This window comes from Diceros bicornis, chromosome 15 (assembly GCF_020826845.1).
Source record: "Diceros bicornis minor isolate mBicDic1 chromosome 15, mDicBic1.mat.cur, whole genome shotgun sequence".
NCBI classification, from domain to species: domain Eukaryota; kingdom Metazoa; phylum Chordata; class Mammalia; order Perissodactyla; family Rhinocerotidae; genus Diceros; species Diceros bicornis.
In genome coordinates, this window is record NC_080754.1 from 27,866,557 (window position 1) to 27,889,174 (window position 22,618).

Here is a 22,618-nt window from a genome sequence, read left to right on the forward strand (position 1 = left end):
CTCAAAGACATTAATAGGAAGAAAGGAAGAGAGAATGAGAGAGAGAAAGAGAGAGAGAGGGAGGAAGGAAATGAAAGAAAGAAAAGAACGAAAGAAAAAGAAGGAAAGGGGTCAAATAAATGTCTTGTTCAAGACAATGTGACCTCTGATGGACGGTTGGCTGGGTCCTCTTGGTAACTGCGTAGAAGAAATCTTAATCTGATTAAAATCTACCAGATTTGATCAAGCACACTAGTTGTTCCCCAGGAGCAGCTAGCGATTTATCACAGGCAAAATGTCCCAGACCGGGTTTTCACACAACTTTCTCCAATACCTCTTTTTCACTGAGCGAATGTTTCAAGTTCCATCTCAGCTGTGGTATTTTGTTTTGTATTGTTTTGACAATATCATTAATTGAACATGTTACCTCTTTACAGTTTTTATAGGAAGTGGAAATTAGGAATAATTAGGAAATTATCATGAATGTAAATTAATCTTTAGAAGACATACACAGTCACAATTAGCAGCTATATTTTTACACACATTGATATTGTTTGTTTATGCCTGTTTCCTCCCTTAGGCAAGGATATCGAAACGAAACCTCACGGCGACCAGGGCAGCGGTGGCAGCGCATGTGCTGGGAGGACCTGGGCTTTCAACTTGTGCATGTCGTGTTCTGTTTGGGCTCTTTTGTTTATGTCAAATAGGAAGAGGTGTAAGTAAAAGACACCCAAAGACCTCCTTGATTTCTGGCCAGAGATCTAGAGCTGTAAGACCCTAAGACTAGAGAATTAAACTCTGCCTGGAGAGTCACTTAGATGCTTCCCAAATTCCAGATATAGTTTTTTGCTGAACCTATCTTCTTGTGTATTCCAAGGTCGAGATCAAGTGTGCTTTCTCCTCCAGGTTTTGCTGCCGGTCGCTACAGGCATGTAGTGAGAAACCTCCAGGTGTTCTCTGAGAGCCCCACGCTGTCCAATGTTCCTGACGTGCCGTCTATAAAGCCAGTGGACAGGTACCATTTTTCTGGGAGGGATTTTTAGCATGTTTCTACTTATAAGGTATACTTCTCGTTCCCTCATTGTGGGCTGGTCATCGCTAATTGAATGAAATTTATTTTTAGAAGTGACATTTCAGTCATGGGCATGATAACAGATTTGATGTATTCAATTAGGTAAGAGAACTAGTTCTTATGGAAACTTTGACAATAATGACATTGCCGTGATCAGTACAGGGACTCAGTAAAGGCACTGTGTGTATCTAAGCAGCCTCCTGAGTGTCTGTGTGTAAATGTATGTTCAAGTTCCTGTAGAGTTATCATGACACTAACAAGTGGAGCTCTCTATACATCACAGTTTAAATGTTTCCCAGAAGGTTCACAGGGCAGCTGGAATAGTCCCAGGCTTCAATTTGTGCAAAAGCACTCCCCTGGATTCCACTTATTAGGGCATGATTGTAAAGTTTTCCTGAGAATTAATTAGCTTGTAATTCCAGCTGTAACTCACAGCTTTCCATATTCAGCCTCACCGTGATAGTGTGGAGGAACTCTTATCATCTGTGCCCGGATTCTGATAGGTGGGCCCAGGTGAAGAAGTATTTTTGCTCTTTCAAAAAGGATCGTTCTTTCCATATATTTTGGATGAATATGTCAATCAAGGAAAGATTTAAATTAAACAGCAATAGTCAGCTAAGTTTGACCATTGTCATAGTCATGATCATAGCTTGTGAAATTCAGGGTTTGGAGACGGAACACAAAGTATAAAAAGGGACCTTATTGTATGCTCATCAGAAAAGAAAACAGTCAAACTGGTCCACAGAATTCTGAAACAAGAAGCCACAAATTCTGAAACAAATAGGCACCGTCAGATTTCCCTCATGGGCGTCACTCAGTCATATGTTGTGAATTCTCTTTCTGTCAACCCAGGCTCAACAATCTGTGTTCCTCAAGTCATCTGTTGCTGGACCCTGGAGTCCTGGAGTCCCGAGTGTCAGATCCCCCCGGTGTGTGCTCTGGTGGGCACATCAGCTTCTTCTAGGAAGGCTGTAAGCATGGATCTGTTCTCTGTATCCCTCTCTCAGGCTGCACCTCTCTGATTTTCTTCCAGAAGACCTAATCTCTGGCCAGTAGCTTCTGGCAGGGACCTTCAGGCAAAAATGAAGGGAGCAGAGAAAGCATGTGTTGATGACAAGGCAGGGCAACTTCTTACACAGGCCAACATTATCAGATGGAGGAGAGTGGAATCTCTATGGAGGTGAGGTACATAAGTGCATGGGTCCCTGTAATTGTTCCATGAAGACTTAACTGGTAATTAATCTGAGGAGAAAATGGATTAATGGGCAGTGAAAAGACTGAGGAATCTGTTATGTAAAGCGTGTGCCACAATGGCTGCCAATTGACATAAGTGTTGTAAACCAAGGAATAAAATATTCTTATGGGGCCGGCCCGGTGGCACAAGCGGTCGAGTGCGTGCGCTCTGCTGCGGCGGCCCAGGGTTCGCCGGTTCGGATCCCGGGCACGCACCGACGCACCGCTTGGCAAGCCGTGCTGTGGCGGCGTCCCATATAAAGTGGAGGGAGTCGGGCACGGATGTGGCCCAGGACCAGTCTTCCTCAGCAAAAAAATAAATAAAAATAAAAAAAGGAGGATTGGCAAATGTTAGCACAGGGCTGATCTTCCTCTCCAAAAAAAAATATATATATATTCTTAGAGGCCAGTTTGTTGACAGTCTCTGTGTTGGGCCGTGCACTTGACTTGGAATGTGCTCTTCCTGACTCTGCAAGAGGATCCAAATTAGTGAAAACTTATTCACATTGATAAGACTTTACCAATAGAAAACCGACATGAAATCATCTTTCTAATTTATCAGTTTACCCCACAATGTGGGCCCAATAAGTAAGGCAGTGCTTAGAATGTCATTGAGCACACGAAGAAAATATGGAGCACGCTCGTTCTATCTCTATGTTTTTCACATTCTTTGATGCTTGAGAGTGCCGTGTCATGGGTTCTGAGATGGCGGAGCCAGCCTGTGGTGTACCTAGCAGCCAAAAAGACACAGGGTCAATTTTGTTCTTCTGAATTTGGAGCTCAGCGTCAGAAAACAGCAACATCAGAGAGCTGTTGCTCTATATGAGTCCAGGTGCCTGAGGATAAGAAAGGGTCGTAGTGTTGGCCGTGTTATTCATCAGACTAGCAGCCCTTTACATGGTATAGCAGAAGGTACCATGACAAACATTCAGCATTTTCCGTTTTTGTTAGAAGTGAGGACTCTCCTATCATTCTACTAATTTGTTTAGATTTGTCTATGGTGATAACATGTCTCAAAACAGCAAAAAAGCATGTACGTGAATAGACCCCGTTCAGATGACTCACTTAGGTTTTCGCTGAGATAATGACTGTCTACCACTGGGTGGAATAGGCAGAAAGCAAATAAGGACTTTTTACTGTATCGTGTTGACAACAGACTGTTATTCAAAGGTCATTTCTCTTGCAGGCTACCAATTCTTTCTCTCTGTTATACATATACCTTTAAAAGTTTTTAATATCTCTCTGTATGTACGTATTTTAAATGTGCATAGAAATATAGAGTTATACAAAATTCTGACAAATGAAAATTCTAAAGCTTTAAACTTTAGTTTTTAAAATATAATTTTATCAAGCAAATTATAAGACAATATTCTTCTACATGGATTTCAACCTCTTAATTTGAACATCAGGAAGAAACATAACATTTCTATAGACAAGAAACTAAAAGTAACAATCATTGTGAGTTGATGAGGGACTTGTGCTGTCTTCTTTTTGTTCTGAGGAAGATTCACACTGAGCTGACATCCGTTGCCAATCTGCCTCTTTTTTTTTGATTGAGGAAGATTAGCCCTGGGCGAAGAACTGTGTCATTCTTCCTCTCTTTTGCATGTGGGTCGACACCACAGTCAGGCTGACAGGCGGTGTAGGTCTGTGCACGGCATCCGAACCCGCAAAGCCTGGGCCGACGAAGCAGAGCACGTCGAACTTAACCACTACGCCACAGGTCCGTCCCCTGCTCTCTGTTTTCAATCAAATTAACTTTCTCAGAATGTTCTAGTTCAATTACTCCCATTCACTATCAGCCTAAGCTTTTAAAGCAAAGCAGGAACCTTGGAAATACATATTTGGCCCATGTCCACGAGTAATACAATCACTGTTGAAATTGAAGTGACCTCCAAAATGGCCACTACACTTCAACACGCAGGAGCTCTGAAAATGAGTGCGGTGGCTGCCTGTCGGCCAAGACTCCCCAGTCGGTCGGTGGTAGATGCTCTGAGGCTCATTGGTGGCCCCTGGGTCCCAGTTGGGGGAATCTTCCAAACACAGAGGGGCTCAGACGCTCAGTGGCTAAAACGAATGACAACTGTCAGCTGCACGTAAGAGAGAAGCCAGTTATTTTCTCAAATAATACGCAGCTCAGGGGGAAGGAGTCAAGGCTGGGGCAGTGACTCAACAAGGTCCTCACATGTTGTCTGTGTAGCTTGTTGAGGGGCTGGCTAACGGGTCAAAGGGGCCCCCCGGGCCAGCACATCTAGGTTCAAGACAGGAAGAAGGAACAGAGCTGTGCCACCTGTGTCCTTTCTCCCTTTATCAGGAAGGCAAAAGCTGTTCTAGAAACCCTGAACACACATCCACTTATATCTCATCGACCAGAATTGTGTCATGAAAAGCCTGGAAAGAGGAAGCCTGCGAAATTATTTTGCTGCCCCCTCCCCCAAAGTATAATTTTAGAAGAGTCCAAAGGAAAAACTGCAGACAGATGAGCAATGAGCACTGTTGGCTTCTATTGGCACTTTGCCTGAGAGGGAGATTGGAATCACCTCCTTCTCCCCATGTGTTTGTGTAATCTCATGTGGTGTGCAAGCCAAGCTCACAGGGGCAGGACCTCTCAGTCCCCAGCACGGGTGGGGGTGGGGTGGTTGCTGTGGGAAGTGACAGTCACAGGCTGCAGAGCCCCTAGTCCACATTCTCCTCATCCTCTGTGATGTCACACTGGGACTTCTTGCCTTCCACCCTGGGCTGAGGCTTCTGAGCTCACTATGGCCTCAGCGTTCGCTGGGAACATAGGGCTCTCGGAGCCAGTATCAGGGAGGGAGCCTGTGGGCACCAGATGTCCGGCCATGCAGCTCTGGGAGGATGGCATGCCCCTCACGAAGGGGCGCCATCCCCCGCCTCAGGTCCCAATTCCCTGGCTCGTCCCGAGCCTGCTCGCTGCCTTCAGTGGAGTCCTGCTGGTCGCTGTCAGCGGACTCTTCTTTGGTTTCCCGTGAGTCTCCCACACAAGCCGGCAGGTTTCTTACAGAGTCAGAAAGGAAGACAGATCATGAGAGTCCGGACAGGGGAAGTGCAGAAGAGGCGTCAGGGAAGGGAGGATATTCTAGGCAGTGGGAACCAATGTGCAAAGGCACAGAGGCATAGAGTGCTTGGTGCCTTTGGGAGCTGTTGGTGGCTAGGAGTATTGGGTGACATTTGGTGGAGCCTCTCTGGGTCTGTCACCGCCCTGGCTATTTAGAGCAGGCTTTGAGGTCTGTGAGTCCGGACCAGGTGGAGTGAGTCCCGCGCGGAGCTTTGGGACTCCAGGATCAGCGCTGAGTCCTGCTCTGGTCTCAGTTGCAGATGGCTGGCCCAGAATGGGGAGTGGGCCTTTCCTGTTGTCACAGGACCCCTCTTCGTCCTCACCTTCGGCATTCTCATGTTTCTAAACATCTCCGACCCTGGTATCTTGCACCAAGGTGAGCTCTCGGGCCCCTGGGAGAAGGAGGTAGCACCCTAAAGGGTCCTGCGTGCAGGGAAGATTCCTAAAGTGCTCCTCCCTTGTCCCCTCCTCGGGCCTCAAGACCCCGTCACCCCACATCCCCTTCACTTGGGCCCTGCTTCTGTTGCTTCATTTCCCAAGCCACCGAGATGCGGTACAACAGGATTCTGGAGGCTTTCCAGTTGCCTTGGAGGCAGGGCCAGGGCAGGCTGGGAAGAGAAGCCAGCTCTTGGCAACCACTCAGTTGTGTCTTCTTCCTTCCCACTGCACACACTCCTTACATCACTGACAGTTCCAAAGGCCTGCGTTCTCACAGAAGTCCTCTGGCTGGACGTCTACCTTCCCTTGGACTGCCAGCCTCTCTGAGTTTGGTCAGCTTCCTCAGTGCGGACTAGGATTCCCCTGCACACCTCCTTGCCTAGGCCAGTGATGCTGCGGGGCGGCCCTCACCCCGGCAGCAGCAGTGTGACGAAGGGCTCCTGCCGCTGCCCAATCCTCTTCCCATGCCAGGCTCCAACGAACAGGGCCCCAGGATGGTGCGTGTGGTTTGGGCGAAGCATATAGCCTTCCGCCTGCAGTGGTGCCCACAGTGCTGCTTCCACCGCCCGCCGCGGACCTACCACTGCCCCTGGTGCAACATCTGTGTGGAGGTGAGCGCCCCTCTCATCTGCCCCCTTCTGGCCCACACCCCCACCCGCTCTGCACCTGCCTGGGACCAGGAGGCCCACTTGCACAGGGGACCAGTAGCAGACCTCAAACCACTTCCGGGACTGCTAAGGCCAAGGGTGGCAGTAACTCCCAGCCACTCTTGGTCACTCATGCAGCTCACTGCCTCCCTGCCTGCACCTGTCCTGGGAGGCTGGCCCCTGCCGACCCAGGTGCTGACACGCCCAGGAGCATCGACATCTATGCTGAGCCTGGTCAAGCCAAGGGGAGGAAAGGCACCCCTGTCCTACCCCAGGGCTGGCTGACACTAGATGCCCAAGGGCCCCACGGCTGGCTGTAGGCCTGGCCCGGGGAGCTTGACCTGTCCTCTTCTGGTGTCCAGAACGCTGTCCCCTCTCCCTCTCGCTCAGGACTTCGACCACCACTGCAGGTGGGTGAACAATTGCATAGGTCACCGGAACTTGGGCTTGTTCATCCTGCTCCTCCTGTGCCTATGCTTGTACTTGGGCTCCATGCTTGTCACCTGCATGGTCTTCCTCCTGCGCACCACCCACCTGCCCTTCTCCATTGACAAGGTCATCGCGTATCCACCAGGCTGCAGGGTCCACTTGGCGAGCTGTGGGCAGGGCGAGGACAGCCGGAGGGCGGGGTCCCGGGGGCGGGCGAGTGGTGGGCGGGGTTACAGAGAAACCCCCTGGGGAGGACCAGTCTGGACCAGGGGAGGGTGGTAGGGTCCAGGCGAAGGGTGGGGCTAGGAGGCACTGCGGTGCGTGGGCAATCTAGCGGGGTCTTGGATGGAGGACGCTGAGGGTGGCACGAGACCAGGTTGGCAGGGGGGGGGTGAGGTTTACCAGGGGTTGGTGGGTGGGGAGAGGATGGACTGGCTGGTCGTGCGCGGGTCTGTCAGGGCCGGAGTTGGGGTGAGGGTCCGGGCCCGGGAGGTCCATTGCGGGCGCAGCTCCTTAGCTCGTGGGCAGCATCGTCGTAGTGGTCCCCGCTGCCGGCTTCCTGGTGCCTCTCTTGGTGCTTCTGCTGATGAAGGCCAGGTCGGTGAGCACCGCCCAGCGCTCCTACGAGGACAAGGTACGCGGGTCTCCGGGGCCGCCACGAAAGCGGTCTCTGGGCGGTCACCTTGGGCCTTCAGGACCTCCACACTTTCCGCCCTTTCTCCCCCGCCCTGGTCCTCATGGCCTGACCTCCCTTGAAGGTGCCTCGTGAGGCCTTGAGGCCCAGATTCAGCTCAGATCTCACCTCCTCTAGGGGCTCGGGGGTCCCTCTCCCTCCCAGGTGCACTGCTTCGAAGGCCTAGTGAGTGCTATGCAGCGCATCCGTTATTTTGAAGGCTGGGCATGGAGGTGAGGAAGGCCACATCCTGCGCTCCTGTTGATAAGGCCCCTGAAGTCAGAGAATCTCCCGCCCTTCGCCCGTGCACATTGAGAGAGGGGCCTGCCCTGTGCTGTGCAGTGCAGCGCAGACTCAGAGGGAATGGAGAGTTCAGAGAGGACCGCGGTGTAGAGGGTTTGGGGGCAGAAGGCAGAGCGAAGGGCGTTGCAGGTGAGGGGCAGAGCTTGCAAAAAGGCAGGGAAGCCGGAAAGTTTGTGGAATGTTGAGGATGCTGAGGGGACAGTTGTAATTGGAGCAGAAAGTGGATGGGAAATCAAGTGGACTGCTGGGCTCGGGCCAGATGGAAAAGGCACGAAAGTCAGCTGGAGCCTTCTCTTGGTGCGGTGGAAACCTGGAAGCCAGGACAGGTTTTGTTTTTTTTTTTTAACATGGAGTAAAATTCACCCATTTTTAGTGCCCAGTTATAGGAGTTTTGACAAATGCATACAGTCCTGCAACCACCTCCATAATTAAGATTTAGAACAGTTCCATCACCCCCCACACTTCTCTGAAGCCCCTTTTGTAGTGGGTTTCTCCCCATACTTGTTGCCCCTGGCAACCACTGATTTGTCTTCTATCCCTCTTGTCTTTCCTTGTCCAGAGTCTCGTGTGGATGAAGTCATAGCCTTTTGAGTCTGGTGTCTTGCACTTAGCATAATGCGTTTGAGATTCCTCCACGTTGCTGCCCGTAGGAGTTCTTTCCTCCTTTCTCTTGCTGTGTACTATTCCCTCATATGGATGTACCACAGCTTACTTATCCATTTGCCAACGGAAGGATATTTGGGTTGTTTCTGGGTTTTGGTGATCATAAAGAAAGTGGCTATAAACATTCGTGTACAGGCATGGGAAGATAAGTTTTCATTTCTTTGAGTCAATTCTTAAGAGTGGCGCTGCTGGGTTAGATAGTAACTGAATGTTTAACTTGATAAGAAAGTGCCAAATTGTCTTCCAAAATGGCTGTACCCTTTTGCATTCCCACAAGCAGTGCATGGGAAATCCAGTTGCTTCTGCATCCTCATTAACATTTGGCATTGTCACCATTTTGTTTTCTGATTTTCCGTTGTAGCTAGTCTAAGAAACGTGTAGTGGTATCTCATTGTGGTTTGAATTTGCATCTTCCTAGTGACTAATGCTGTTGAGCATCCTTTCATGCTCTTATTTGCCATCTGTATATCTTTGATTAAATGTCTGTTCCAATCGTTTGCCCATTCAAAAAATTATGTTGTTTTCTTAGTATTAGATTTAAAGAGTTCTTTCTATCTGCTAGATTCAGCTACGTGTTTTGCAGTCTTTTCCCAGCCTTTGGCCTTATTTTCTTGCCAGTGTTTGTCCAAGATCAGAAGTGTTCGATTTGGATCAAGTGCGTTTTCAGTTTTGTCTTCAATGGCTTGTGTTTTGGTGTTGTAATTAAGAAATCTTTGCCTAAACCGAGGTCACCAAGATTTTCTCCTATGTTTTCTTCTAGAAGCTTTATAGTTTTAGGTTTTCTCTTTAGGCCTCCTATTCATTTTGGGTTAAATTTTGGTTATGAAGCAGGGTATGAGTCAAGACTTATAGTTTTGCGTGTGGGTTGTTCCAAGAGCATTTGTTGAAAAGACAGTCCTTTTTCTGTTGAGTTGTCTTTGCACATTCCTCAAAAATCAATTGACTATATAGATGTGGGTGTATTTCTGAACTGTCTCTTTTTTTGCCACTACCACACTGTCTTCACTGGTAGCTTTCTATGAAGTCTTGAAATGACACAATGTGACATCTCCAACTTTGTTCTTTTTTTCAGAGTTCTTGTGGCTATCCTAGTTCCTTTGATTCTCCATATAAATTAAGAATCACCTTGTCAATTGCTAGAACTAAGTTTGCTGAGATTTTCACTTGGATTGCATTGAACCTGTAGACCGCTTTGGAAAATGGACCTTTTAACAGTATTGATCTTTTAATCCACGAAAATGGGATACCTCTCCATATTCAGGTCTTCTTTGATGTCTTTCCTTAGTGTTGTGTAGTTTTCAGCATATACAGCTTGCATACCTTGTGTTAGATGTTTTCTAAGTATTTCCTTGTTTTTTGTGCTCTTATAAATTTTTTGCAAAATTGAATTTACATTTGCTTACTATTGTTAGAAAATACAGTGGACTTTTGTATGTTTGTCTCGGATCTTGGAATTTTTCTGGATTGACTTATAAGTTCTAGTAGCCTTTTTGTTGATTCTACCTCAAAATTCATGTCATCTGTGAATAAGGACAGTTTCATTTCCCCCTTTCCAGCGTGTCTGGCTTTATTTCTTTTTCTTGTCTTCCTGCACTGTCTCGGCCCTCCGCTACAGTGGCAGGTGGAGTGGTAAAAGTGGAGCTCCTTGCCGTGGGTTTCCTTCAGCAGGACAGGGACTTGAGTAAAGGCTTTTTTAGGAAGACTGTAGTGGGCCACAGTGATGAGGGAGGGGCTGGAGACACCGAGGCAGCTGAAAGGACAGAGGAGCCCTCTGTGCCCACCTCCTCCCATCCTTCCCATCACCACTCCATCGCTCCCCCCGTATTTGGTTCACAGCTCCCGTGTGACGCCTCTGCTCATCCCTTCCTCATCAGCCCCCTGTTGTCTGCATGCCTTCTCTCTCCATCCTCAGTCCATCATTTCAGCCTCTCTTGGGCAGCACTGTCCCTTCCCACATCCTATGGTTCTTCAGCCTCGGGTCGGGACCTAACCCCTGCGCCCCCTGCACTGCTCCGCATGGGGTTCTTCCAGTCCGGGGACTCCAGCCTTAAGAAGCCCGACTGGGGTCTGCACTCTGTGATTCACCAGGCAGGGCTCTTTCCCATCACCTGCAGATCCCATTTCAGGCATCCTTCACACACCTCCACTTCGTTCCCTTCCCGCCTGCTTCCCCTGACCGCAGCTTCTGCTGGGGCCACTTGCTTAGTGGTTCATAGTAAGGGCTCTGGAGCCAGACCATGTAAATTCACTTGCCAGCTCCACAACGTACCAGCATGGAGATCTTAGGAGTACTGCTTGGCCACCTGGTGCCTCAGTTTCCCCATCTGTAAAAGGAGGCCGCATGGGTTAATATGTGTAAGACACATAGCACAATGGCTGGTACAAGTAAGTGTCCTAGACTTTGTTGTTGTTATTATTACCGTTCCTCGGCATCATCATTGCCACGTCTTCATGTCTCTCTCATCTTACAAACAAAGCAAATCTCTGTTAACGTCACAGGCCTCCACTCCAACTGTCATACTCTCCCCTCGGCACAGCCGGAGTTTCTGACAGAGTTGGCTGTGCTCACTAGCATCGTTCTTCACCTTCCTCATCCCACTTCAGCCTCTGTCCTCACTGTCACGGTGATGCTGCGCTCTCCACGAGGCCACAGCCAGCAGGCAGTCCTCAGACTGATCTTTCCTGGCAGCACACAGCCCCAAGGGGAACGGAACACAGCTGCCATGGCCCTGCCCCAGGCTCTCGGGGTCCCGCTCCCGCTGCTCACCTGGCTGATGCTCCTCGGCCTGCACCGTGGAGTCTTGCCCTAGGCTGCCTGCTCTTCTCGCTGATCACCGCTCCCTGCTGCTCTGCCACCCCCAGCTGCCCTCTCCACCCTGAAAGTTACGACTGGCTTTGTTGTTCATGGTGTGTCCTCTGTCCGCAGCGCAGTGCCCGGAACATTGTTGAAGCCTCAAAATATTTATGAGCAAAGAGTGAACCTGCAGACAAAGGAATGCATGCGCCTTTGGGAGGAAGAGAAAGAGAGAGAGAGAGAGAGAGAGAGAGAGAGAGAGAGAGAGAGAGAAGCCTGATGCCATAAACCCTGGGGAAGAACCGAGAGAGCAGAGGCAGCAGGGAGTTGGGCAGGAGACGGGACAAGAAGACGCCCACTTTGCTCTGGGCCTGTGGAGGGTGAGGGCGTTGGAGACTCGCAATGGGAGCAGGAGACCCGGGTCTGGAGCCAGTGAGAGGGGACAGTGTGGGAAGCTCAGAGCTGCTGGCTTCCGTTCCCAGCTGAGTGGGGCCATGTGGGGGAGCACGGTGCTCTGCTGTATTAGTCAGTTCTTACAAATTCCTTCAACAGCTATCATTCCTTGAAGCACTGAACAATCAGCATTTTCCTATGCTCCATATACATCTCATGAATGAAAATATATTTCTCTAAATTTGAAATTTTGAATGTAAATTTAATCAAAGTCTTTTAAGCTTTTAGTTTCCCTTAAATGCTTTAAACACCCTAAAGGATGCAGAACTCAAACTCTCACAATGGTTGGTGTTGGTTTTGGCCACAATGGGACATTCTGGAGCTGTCTTGACTTTTCCTCCCCCAGGGCTCAGCTGCCCTGCCTGGGGTCCTGGTTCATTTTGGTGGAGAATAGTGTTGAAGATCAACGTCTTTGTGACAGGGGCATGGGACACAGGAGAGGTGGTGGTGGGCGGATGTGCTCCTGGGCCCCTTTCGGTCGTGACCAGCACTTTGTAGCTAGGGCTCTCGAAGTCGGGGTGAGAGTCGGCCTGCGCTGGGGAGGAGGAGGGGATGAGGCTGGTGGGTGGAGGGCGGGGAGGACGAGAGCTGGGTCAAGTGTGTCCAGGAGAGGACTTGAACTTTCGTCTTGACCTTTACTGCACTAGGCGCTCAGGACTTTGAACCCCGATTTCCGGGGCCATGTGAGTTTGGGTAGGAAATATGATTGGGCCCGAAAGCACTGCCCTTCCAAATAGTGAAATTCAGTGAAGGCACAAGTTTGGAAGTAATGAGTGGTGGGAAAGCAGAGAAGTAGGGGGAGCGGGGTGTGGATCCGTCTTTGGCCAGCTTATTAATAGAACAAGGCAGATCTGAAAGCATATTTGGAAGGAGGCAGCAGGAGGATGTGTGTGGCCAAAGGAGACAGAGAGGGGGAGGATGCTGCCAAAGGGGGTACCAGGTGCTGCGGGATCCCTGAGGCGGCAGGAGTTGGGGGTGCGGGGCCAGGTGTCGCGTGGAGAGAGCTCCTCGGAAGTGGGTTGGGGGAGGCCTTGGCTGACCCTTGCGGCTTCCCCGCCCTTGGAGTCTTGCTGCAGCCCTGGGCTGAGCTGACCGGCTCAGGGAGGGCAGTGGGGGCGGCCTGCCCAGTCCTGCTGGATCTGAGCTCCTCTTCCAACCCTCGCCCCCTCCAGTACCAATACCTACATGGACACAACCCTTTCGACCTTGGCTGTGGCAAAAACTGGTATTGGACACTTTGTGCAGCGCTGGGACCCAAGTGAGTTGGCAAACCAGAGGCCTGAGTGGTGGCCCTGGGGCTGGTGGGGTGGGGTGAAGCTGGGTCATCTCGCCTGGCCCCTTAGCAGAGCTCCCAGGTCCTTCCGCTCATTCTTCCTATTGTTTTGGGGTTTTCCCCAGGGCCTTGTGGGAGCATTTGGAGCCCCCACTTCCTTGCCTCTGTGGGTTCTTGCCCCAAGAAATGGGGTAGAGGGCATTGCAGCCTGGATGAGACAGGCCCCAGCTCCCCGTGGTGCCGAGCGCTGGGCCTTGTCCTGCCTAAGATGAGGGGCACCAGGCAAGGAGGGTCACGACCACCTCCATCTGGCTTGTTGCTCCCCAGGTACATGTCCGAAGCTGTTGGGCTGCAGAGAGTGGTGGGGCCTGACTGGGTGCCCACGCGGAACCTGCACTTCCAGACGTGCCCCTCCATGCCCATTCCCGAAGCCCTCCCTGGGCTGGGGTCTGGCCGCAAGGTCCAACCTCTGGATCTGTACCAAGCAGGGCAGGATCCCCCAGGGAGTGGTGAGGCTGCAGCCCTCCAGGAGGTAAGGGGTGTGTGTGTGTTTGTGCCCACACATGCGCATGCGCCCGTCGTGTTGGGAAAGGGCATCTGAAGATTGTACAGGTTTAGGGAAAGCCCCCCTCCATGTTTTCGCTGTGCTGAAGCTGAAACACTCCGAGCTCGAGGGCGGCGGATCATAGGCCAGCGGAGCGTTGAAAGTAGAGTCACAGGCCTGCAGACTACACCAGGGGTCCCTGGAGAAACAAAGGGAAGAGACCACACCACTCACTTGCTCGTTGCCCTTGGGCCAGTCCCTTACCCTTTCTGGGCCTCAGTTTCCTTAGCCATGAATGAGGACTGAGACTAGGCCAGTGGGCAATAATTTTGGGGGGCGGATTCATTTATTTAAGGGCAACTTTTAACCTGAAGCTCAATGTTTGAAACAGGTGGCAGTGGAGCTTTAGGACTGCTGCGGGGAAGGTAATTCACAAGCCCCGCCCACAGGGCCCCTGCAGTGACATTCTGTGGGTCCTGCCCACTCCCTTGGCTCTGCCTAGGTGGGTGGCACCTTGGACAGTTTCTTGCTCCCGAGCTGGTGGGTCATGCAGTGTGGGGCCGGCACCTTTGGAGAGCTGACCTCCTCCACTCTGTGTTTAGATCCACGCTGGCCGGCCCAGTGTGGCCCCTGCTGCTCAGGCCCCAGAGGCGGCTCGATCTGCCTCTCACCCATTTGCACCGGGAGATGCCAGGAGACCCGGCACCTGAGCCTCACCCCCTGAGCCGCGCGTGGAGGCTCTCTGAGCCCTATCCTTGCCCAGTCCCCTGTAGGGAGTACCGAGACCCCTGAAAGCCCATTAAACACCCTTTGCCTGCCTCCTACAGCTGCCCTGCTGCACTGTGTGTTGGGATCAAGGGAGTGGGGCGGTGAGGGGGCCTCTGGGGTCAGAGACAAAGACCCGGGGTGTGGGCAGCCAGGGTTCAATACTGGCTGGCTCTGCGATCTAGTGCAAGACACTGAACATTTATCTCACCCTTCAAACGGGGAAACCATAACAACCAAAGCTAGGACTGGAGATGATGGAAGAGAAAACCCAGCAGTGCCTGGATGTCGGCCTAGCCAAGTCCTGTCCTCTGCCCTGCGGCCACCCTGTCTGACTGCAGGGGGCACGCGCTGCTTGGGAATTCGCCCAGCCTGGCCAGGTCCAGCCTGGCTGCACAGGAGGCTCCTGTGTGGGTTGTGGCTGGCCCTCAGGCTAGGAGTGTGCCCTCCTGCGGCCTCAAGACAGGGAAGTGGAGGAGTGGGGTGTGCCCCATCACAGTCCACCCTGCATCATTCCTCCAAGTGGGTCTCACCTTGGTCACTCGCTCCTGTTGGGGAGTCAGATGCTGGTTCTAGTCCTGTGTCTGGCGGTGGGGGGGGGCGTGTCCTAGACTCTGGGAGCCAGCAGACCTCTGGGTAGGGGGAGAGAGGAGGAGGGAACCATGTCAAACGGTGAATCCTCCAGTGGGCAGTGAGTGAGGCTGAGAGTGGGAAATAATGGTCCCTTCCTGGCAGGTCCTATGAGGATGAAATCAGGTGGTTCATGCAAACACCAGGTACACGGTAGGCACACAGTGTATGCAGCCGGTATGATTCTGGTTATTTTCTCCTTCACACTGCTAACAGACCACCCTGTGTTCCTCCACGGACCACCTTCTCATATTCCTGGGCCCCAGGCTCCGACTCCAAAACTCGGGGTTGGGGTGGGCTGCAATCTGAATCTGAATATTTGTAAAGTGCCCGGTGTGATGCTGCCACCCTGAAGTTTCCGACTGCTGCCTTAGGAGGTGAGGATGGGCACCACCACACTGATTCCTGTCCCCCTGGTGTCCAGGGGAAACCAGGATATGGTGAGGGCGAGAGGGCAGGATGTGGCTGAAGGGCCAGATGAACAGCCCCGGGCCCGTGGACATTGTGTGCCTGTGTGTGCCCGCCCAAGCTTGTGTGTTGGGGCAGGAGCTCATCGTTGGGGAGTGTCAGCCCAGACTGGGGAGGTAGGTGACCTCCGATGCAGGCCATGGCTCCGGTTCTCTACACGAAGAGTCCCAGTGGAGGCTGCCCTTCCCTCTTCCTCCCACCCTGACTGTGGTGGTCTCAGGCCCCGCTGTGTCCAGGCCCAGCCTCACCCAGGGCATGGCTCTGGCTCCCTGGGCTCCTGGCCAGCCTCGCTCAACCCTAGGAACTGCAGCTCTTTTGTGTTCCCTTTTCCGTGGTGCCAGGTCTCCCCAGTCCCAAGCTCCATTGGGGTGCAAGCTTGTTCTCAGCTCTCATCCTGCTCAACTCAGGGGTAACTGTGGGTTTCTGGGGAGGGCTGCAGGATATTCACTGACAGGCAGAAAGGCAGCCCAGTTTGGGCCTTGCTTTCACTGGCTTCAGTGGCCACCCTTACAATTCTTGGGGCCTGCATTTACGAGTCAAGCTGAAGAAACCTCATCTGTCTGCTAAGCCCGCAGTCCATGGTCGCATGGTCAGGGCAGGGGGGCACGAGGCCTTTTGAGCCCCGGAGCCCAGGTGTGCATCTGGCTCACGAATCTGTGTGGGTCTCCCGTCTGCGTGTGTTCAGAGGGCACAGCTCAGCCCAGGCTGCCCAACACTGAGGAGAGGCTCTCAGGCCCACTCCTAAATGGGAGTGCTAGGGGTGGTGTGGGCCTGGGCCTCATCGGAGGAGCATCCAGGAACGTGGGCCAAGGCCTGGAGGGGCATATGCCTGGAATGGGGTGAGTGTAGGAGTGGTGCCTGCTGGAGCCCCAGCTCTGCAGTAGGCTGGGAAGGCCAGGCCCCAGAGTCTGGGGAGGCCTAGTCCCACCCTGCCCTGCTGCCCGTCCCTCTGCCTCCCTGCCAGGATAAGAGCTGGGCGGCTGGTCATCAGGGTGGCACCTCTTGGGTCCCTGCCTCCGGCTATACTGGCCACTCACCCAGTCCCAGGCTGAGCCTGGTCATTGCTAATTAAATGAAAATTCATTTTTAAAGTAATGTTAAGTCATGGTCATTTTTGTCTGCCATTTATCTCCTCGCTCACAGCTTTCTAAACCCTTTCTTTTTTTATTATTCAGGTATGAGGGTCTTCTTGAGCATTTCTTTTAGGAGTGGGCGTCTTGTGGCGAGGAACTCCCTCAGCTTTTGTTTATCTGGGAAAGATTTTATTTCTCCATCATATCTGAGGGATATTTTCGCTCGGTAGATTATTGTTGGCTGAAAGTTTTTGCCTTTCAGATTTCTGAATGTATCGTTCTGCTCTTTCCTAGCCTGTAAGCCTTCTGCTGAGAAATCTGCTCAAAGCCTGCTAAGGGTTCCTTTGTAGATTCTTTTCTTCTGCATTGCTGCCATTCACATTATTTCTTGTTCATGACTTTTGCCAATTTGCCTAATATATGCCGTGGAGAAGATCTTTTTAGACTGGTGTCATTAGAAATTTTATTAGTTTCTTTTACTTGTAATTCCAGTTCCTTCCCCAGGTTTGGGAAATTCTCAGCTATTATTTCTTTGAACAAGCTCTGTGTTCCTTTCTCCCTCTCTTCTCCCTCTGGAATATCTATAATCCTTAGGTTGCATTTCCTAATTGAGTCGGATATTTCTCAGAGAATGTCTTCATTTCTTTTTACTCTTAGTTCTCTCTCCTCCCACATCTGAAGCATTTCTATATTTCTGTCCTCTGAATTGCTTATTCTGCCCTCCATTATTTCAGCTCTGTTATTTAAGGACTCCAGACTTTTCTCTATCTCAGTCATTGTGTTTTTCCTCTCTGACATTTCTCATTGATGTTTCTTGATAGTTTCGATCTCTTCTGTCAAGAATTCCCTTTGGTCGTTAATCTTATTCGTGATTTCCTTGAACAATTTTTCTGAGTTTTCTTGTAACTTCTTTAGTTTTCTCATAATAACTATTGAGAATTCTCTGTCATTTAGATTGTAAATAGCAGTGCCCTCAGGATTGATTTCTGGGTGTTTGTCATTTTACTTCTGGTCTCGTGTCTTAGTATACACTTCCATACTATTTGTTGTTGTGGATTTGATCCATCCCAGAGTGGTAGTATCAGGTTACAAATTCCACCTTCTGCCTCTGGGTGGTGGCAGGACCTGTGTATTCCAAGCCTGCCCATTCCCTGGCGGCTGTGTCTGTCCTTTGGAAGTTATGCTGACGGAGCCTATCTGCATTTGACTGCTGGACGCCGCTGATTTACACATATGTGTGCCGGCACCTTGGCGGGGGTCTCTTGCTCTGGCTGACCAACAGTACTTGCGTGCCAGGTGGGGGAGGGGCGCTTTCATTCCTGTGCACGTGCCCGCAGGTGCTCCAGCTCTGTCCTCGCTCTCTGCCCTCCTGGGATGTTCGGCTTGGTGAATACGGCCCAGTGATTGCCTAGCCTCCTCAGAGTGGAGCTGTCCCACAGGCTGGGAGGCAACTCAGAGAGCGAAGGCATTCCCACAAATGACTGCCCCCTCCCCCTTCTCCTCTCAGAGCTGCAAGCGGTCCTGCGCCCTAAGTGTCTGCCAGTGGGGGAGGTAGAGGAGATTCCCCTTACCTCTTTCCACTGCCTCCCGGGCAGTTCTGCACCTCGATGTTCAGAGATATGGCTGCATGGGTCTCTCAGACATCTATTGTGTTGTTTGAATGTCTCTGTTGATTTATGAGTGTCCTTTCCATTGTATCTCAGCAGGGAGAGTCTAAGGGAAGAGCTCACTCCGCCAGGATGCTGACGTCACTCCCTTTGTCATCGACTTTTGCCAGTTTTACTGTTATGTGCCTCGAAGAAGCTCATTTATCGTTGATGTAATTAGGAGTTCCATTGGCTTCATGTATTTGTCAGTCCAGTTCCTTCCCGCGTCCTGGGAAATTCTCAGCTATTATTACTTTGAAGAAACGCTCGGCTCCTTTCTCCCTCTCTTCTCCCTGTGGAATACCTATGGTCCTTAGGATACTTTTTCTAGTTGAGTCGGATTTCTCTTGAACAATTCCTTCATTTTTTTTTAAATCTTAGTTCTCTCTCCTCCTCCACCTGAAGGATTTCTATTTGTCTATCCTCTAAATCACTAGTTCTTCCCTGCAAACATCAGCTCTTTTTTTTTTCATGAGGAAGATTGGCCCCTGAGCTGACATCCATTGCCAATCTTCATTTTTCACTGAGGAAGATTAGCCCTGAGCTATCAGCTGTGCCCATCTCCCTCTATTTTGTTTGTGGGATGCTGCCACAGCATGGCTGGATGAGCAGTGCATAGGTCCATGCCCAGGATCCGAACCTGCGAACCCCAGGCCGCCGAAGTGGAGTGCACCAACTTTACCACTACGCCTTTGTGCCGGCCCCCGTCAGCTCTATTTTTTAAGAATTCTAGAATGTTTCTTATTTGACTTATTGTGTTCTTCATATCCAGAATTTCTGCTTGGATTTTTGTTTATAGTTTCCATCTCTCAGGTGAAGTATTAACTCTTCTCATTAATTTTATTCCTGCTTTATTCCTGTGCTCATTGAACTTTCTGAGTCTTCTTGTAACTCATGGAGTTTCTTTATGACACCTGTGTTGAATCCTCTGCCATTGAGATTGTAAATTTCTGTGATTTCAGGGTCAGTTTCTGGAGAAGTGTCATGTTCCCTCTGCTCTGAATTGTTGCTCTAGTTTCTCGTGGTGTTTGATGAAGTAATGTTTTGCCAGCGCATTTGTGGTTGTATCCGTTGGCAGATTCCACCTGCTACCACTGGGGCTGAAGCAGGATCTGTGTTTCTGGTACTACCACATCAGCTGAAAGTTGTGGAAGTGCTATGGGCATTTATGCTGGCTGGGAAAGCATCGGGCCAGGTGCGTAGGTCTGCCAACCGCTCTTCTCATCTTCACTCCGGTTGCTGCTTCTTGGGCGGGGCTTCCAAGGGGGGTCTGAGCCCCCTTGGGACTGAAGCGGCCTTGTGGGCTCTTCAGCCGGCCACGAAAGTGATCACGCACGGGCTGAGTATCAATTTTTCAATATATGTCATCGTTCCTATCCAGTTATCATGGACACTACTACTAAGTGGAGCTATCTACAAATTATAGTTTAAATGTTTTGTGGAATGTTCATAGGGCCACTGGAATTTTCCCAAGCATAAATATGTGACCCAGAACTCCTCTAAATTCCAGTTATTAGGGGATCATTTTACAGTTTTCCTGAGAATTAATTACCTTGTAAAATATACTCACAGTTTTCCATATTCAGACTCACAGTTACTGTATGTAGGACCTCGTATATGTGCCCGGATCCTGATAGGCTGGGCCCAGGCGAAGAAATATTTTTTCTCTTTAAAACTGGATTGTTCTTTTCCTTTTCATGGATAGTGGATGACTATGTCAATCCAGCAAAGATTTAAATTCAAAACCAATAATCAATTAAGGTTGGCCGTTGTTATAGTCGTGGTCATAGCCTGCAAAAATGAGGGTTTGGAGATGGAACAGAAAGCATAAAAGGGGACCTTATTGTATGCCCATCAGAAAATAAAACAGTAAAACTGATCAACAGAATTCTGAGAGAAACAGCCACAAATTCTGCAACAAATAGCAAGCAGCAGATTTCTCTCATCAGTGTTACTCAGTCTCGTGTTGTGAATTCTGTCGGTATTGGCTCAAAAGTCTGTGTTCCTGAAGTCATCTGTTCCCAGACCCTGTAGTCCTAGAGTCCTGAGTGTCAGGTCCTCCGGGTATCTGCTGTGGTGGGTGTGTCAGCTTCTTCTAGGAAGGCTGTAATCATGCATCTGTTCCCTATATCCCTTTCTCAGGCTGTCTTTTTTGGGTGCTTCTTCCAGAAGACCCAATCTCTGGTTGTAGCTTCTAGCAGGGACCTTCAGGCAAGAATGAAGGGAGCAGAGAAACCACGTGTTGATGACAAGGCAGGTTAACTTCTTCCAGTAACTAACAATATCAGAATGGAGGAGAGTGGAATCTCTATGGGAGTGAGGTACATAGGCACGTGGGTCCCTGTAATTGTTCCATGAAGACTCAACTGATAATTAATCCAATGAGAAAATGGATTAATGGACAATGAAAACAGTGACGAATCTGTTATGTACAGTTTGTGCCACAATTGCTGCCAATTGACATAAGTGTTTTAAACCAAGGAATAAAGTATTCTTAGAAGCTAATTTGTTGACATTCTCTGTGTCGGGCGAGGCACTTGAATTCTAATGTGCTTTTCCCCACTCTGCAAGAGTATGTAAATTACTGAAAAACTTAATCATATTTGTTACCGATCCCAAACACAGGTTCATTTACCCAGCGCACAGGAGGGCCAAAAAAGTAAAGGAACTGAAACAGCAGGCTTGTGGCAAGGAAAGAGCCTTACTATCGAAGGGCAGCCAGATGAGTAGACGGGAGTTAGAACTCAGATCCACCTCGTCGAATGAAAAAAGGTTGAGGTTTGTATCTGAGGTTTTCGGTAGGGGAGGGAGAGCATGTGCCGTGGTTTTATGTAGGGGAACAAGAGCATGTTCCGGGTTTGAGGTAGGGCAGCAGGAGCATGTGGCTGTGCTGCTTGGCACCTTCCAGCAGCCTGTGTTTGGCCTTGAAGACTGAATTTCCTTTCTCTTGACTTTCTGGACTTTTCTGGTTAGTTTTCGGCATCAGCCTGCATTTGGCCTTGTGAGGCTGAATCCTGATGTCTGGGCCTTGACTTTCTGGGAAAGACAGCTCACTCATATAGTGAGGAGAGACAGGAAGACCTGGTTAGTTTTAGACAACAGCCGATTATGCTGAGTATGCACAGGTGCAGTTAGCAAAGCTTATGTCAAAACTTTTGGCTTTAGGGCAGATTTTTGAACTTTTTCATGCTCGGTTTCAGTTCCCACCTCTTATGATCAGGCTTCAGTCTTCGGGAACGGGGGTGAAGGCCTCTCTAGCTACCTTCTGCTGTGAAAGGGCAAAGATCAGGATGGGAGGAATGAAACTGTTTTACCGTCACTTTAAAATAGTTTTGAGTACCGGGTGGGGAGAGAGAGCTACGCTTTGCATCACTAATATTTTAGTACTCTGATCAATGGCTTTGGAACAACACTTAAGTTCATCACTTATAATTGCATGGATAACCACACAGATAGCAAAATAGACAGCCCAAATTTTAGTATCCCCTCCATAATGGACCTCAGTCCTTGAGGAATCCCGGAGAAGGTGACTGTAAACCAATCAAGGTTACTGCCTGGAAGCTCAGGTGAAATCTGATGTAGCCAAGTAGCCTGCTGTCTAATCGTCCAACAAGTAATGTAAGAACCTGGGAGTCATGTATTACTCATCTATAGGAGGCTGTCTTGTGCACAGCAACTTGCAGTCTGTCACGAGTCCATTTGAGCATTCGGAGAAGTCAGTGTCTACAGGATGAAGCCAGCCAAAGTTTGGGAGATCCCAGTTGTGATGTACTTCTGTGGCATGATTCTTGTTCCCTGTGGCGTTTTCAGTATGGTCCCCTGCAATCCAAGAATTCAATAGGACCCAGTCTCCATGACAACGATGCTGCAGAGAAACCTCTGACGGTGTCTAGTTCCTTGGTTTGAGTTCCCTTCAGGGCTTTTGGATCATCTCTGGAACATAGAAAGGGTCTCCCAAAGTTAGGCCTATGTTGTGTCAGCAAGTAACCAGGTATTTAATAGGAAGCATTTTTAGAAAAGAAAAGCAAAGTTAATGGGTTTGGAGCAAATGATAAACCAATTTCTGAGCCCAGGGTATGGTTATTCAAGAAGATCTCTGTATGTCAGCATTGAAGAATCCCCTGCAGTTTAAAATGTCTCCGATGATGTCATCAGGTGTTCAGGTAAACCTTTTGAGTGGCTTACACAGAAACAGGCGTGAAGATCGTCCCAACATGGGTTGTCGTGGTGCGCTCTCTTAGGTTTATATCAAGTTCTCCAGCTTCAGGTTCCCGGGCTTCAGGAAAAAACGTGATTTTAGTTCTCAATGATTGGAAATGAAAAGGAAAGAAAAAATTGAAAACGTCCATTTGGAGATCTGTACCAGATATTTGAGCAAACTAGAAGAACTCAGGATCCAGTCCAATTTACAAATAAAAAACAAAAACCTTGAAGTTTTTGATGAACAGAACCAAAATCC

At 49.9% G+C, this 22,618-nt stretch overlaps 1 protein-coding gene across 4 annotated transcripts; it reads left to right on the forward strand.

The window, feature by feature from the left end:
- Window positions 1-686: 686 nt before the first annotated feature.
- LOC131414829 (palmitoyltransferase ZDHHC19-like) lies at window positions 687-14,002 on the forward strand. 4 transcript variants are annotated; one of them, XM_058556039.1, is made up of 8 exons: window positions 5,146-5,270; window positions 5,615-5,736; window positions 6,270-6,409; window positions 6,836-7,008; window positions 7,403-7,508; window positions 12,933-13,018; window positions 13,361-13,565; window positions 13,969-14,002. In XM_058556039.1, the coding sequence occupies exons 1-8, from the start codon at window positions 5,146-5,148 to the stop codon at window positions 13,984-13,986; spliced, it is 975 nt and encodes a 324-aa protein (XP_058412022.1). In that variant the 3' UTR covers window positions 13,987-14,002. The 4 variants fall into 4 exon arrangements, 1 of the variants encoding a protein (XP_058412022.1); XR_009222233.1 differs by lacking the exons at window positions 5,146-5,270; window positions 6,270-6,409; window positions 6,836-7,008; ... (2 more) ...; window positions 13,361-13,565; window positions 13,969-14,002 and adding an exon at window positions 687-994 and having other exon boundaries at window positions 5,615-5,642; XR_009222234.1 differs by lacking the exons at window positions 5,146-5,270; window positions 5,615-5,736; window positions 6,270-6,409; ... (3 more) ...; window positions 13,361-13,565; window positions 13,969-14,002 and adding exons at window positions 687-994; window positions 2,085-2,236.
- The last annotated feature ends 8,616 nt before the right edge of the window (window positions 14,003-22,618 follow it).

Coding starts and splice junctions, on each gene's coding strand:
- LOC131414829 (XM_058556039.1), top strand. CDS start 5,146: ATGCCCCTCACGAAGGGGCGCCATCCCCCGCCTCAGGTCCCAATTCCC. Junction 6,410..6,835: donor GGTGCAACATCTGTGTGGAG/GTGAGCGCCCCT, acceptor CCTCTCGCTCAG/GACTTCGACCACCACTGCAG. Junction 13,019..13,360: donor TGTGCAGCGCTGGGACCCAA/GTGAGTTGGCAA, acceptor GTTGCTCCCCAG/GTACATGTCCGAAGCTGTTG.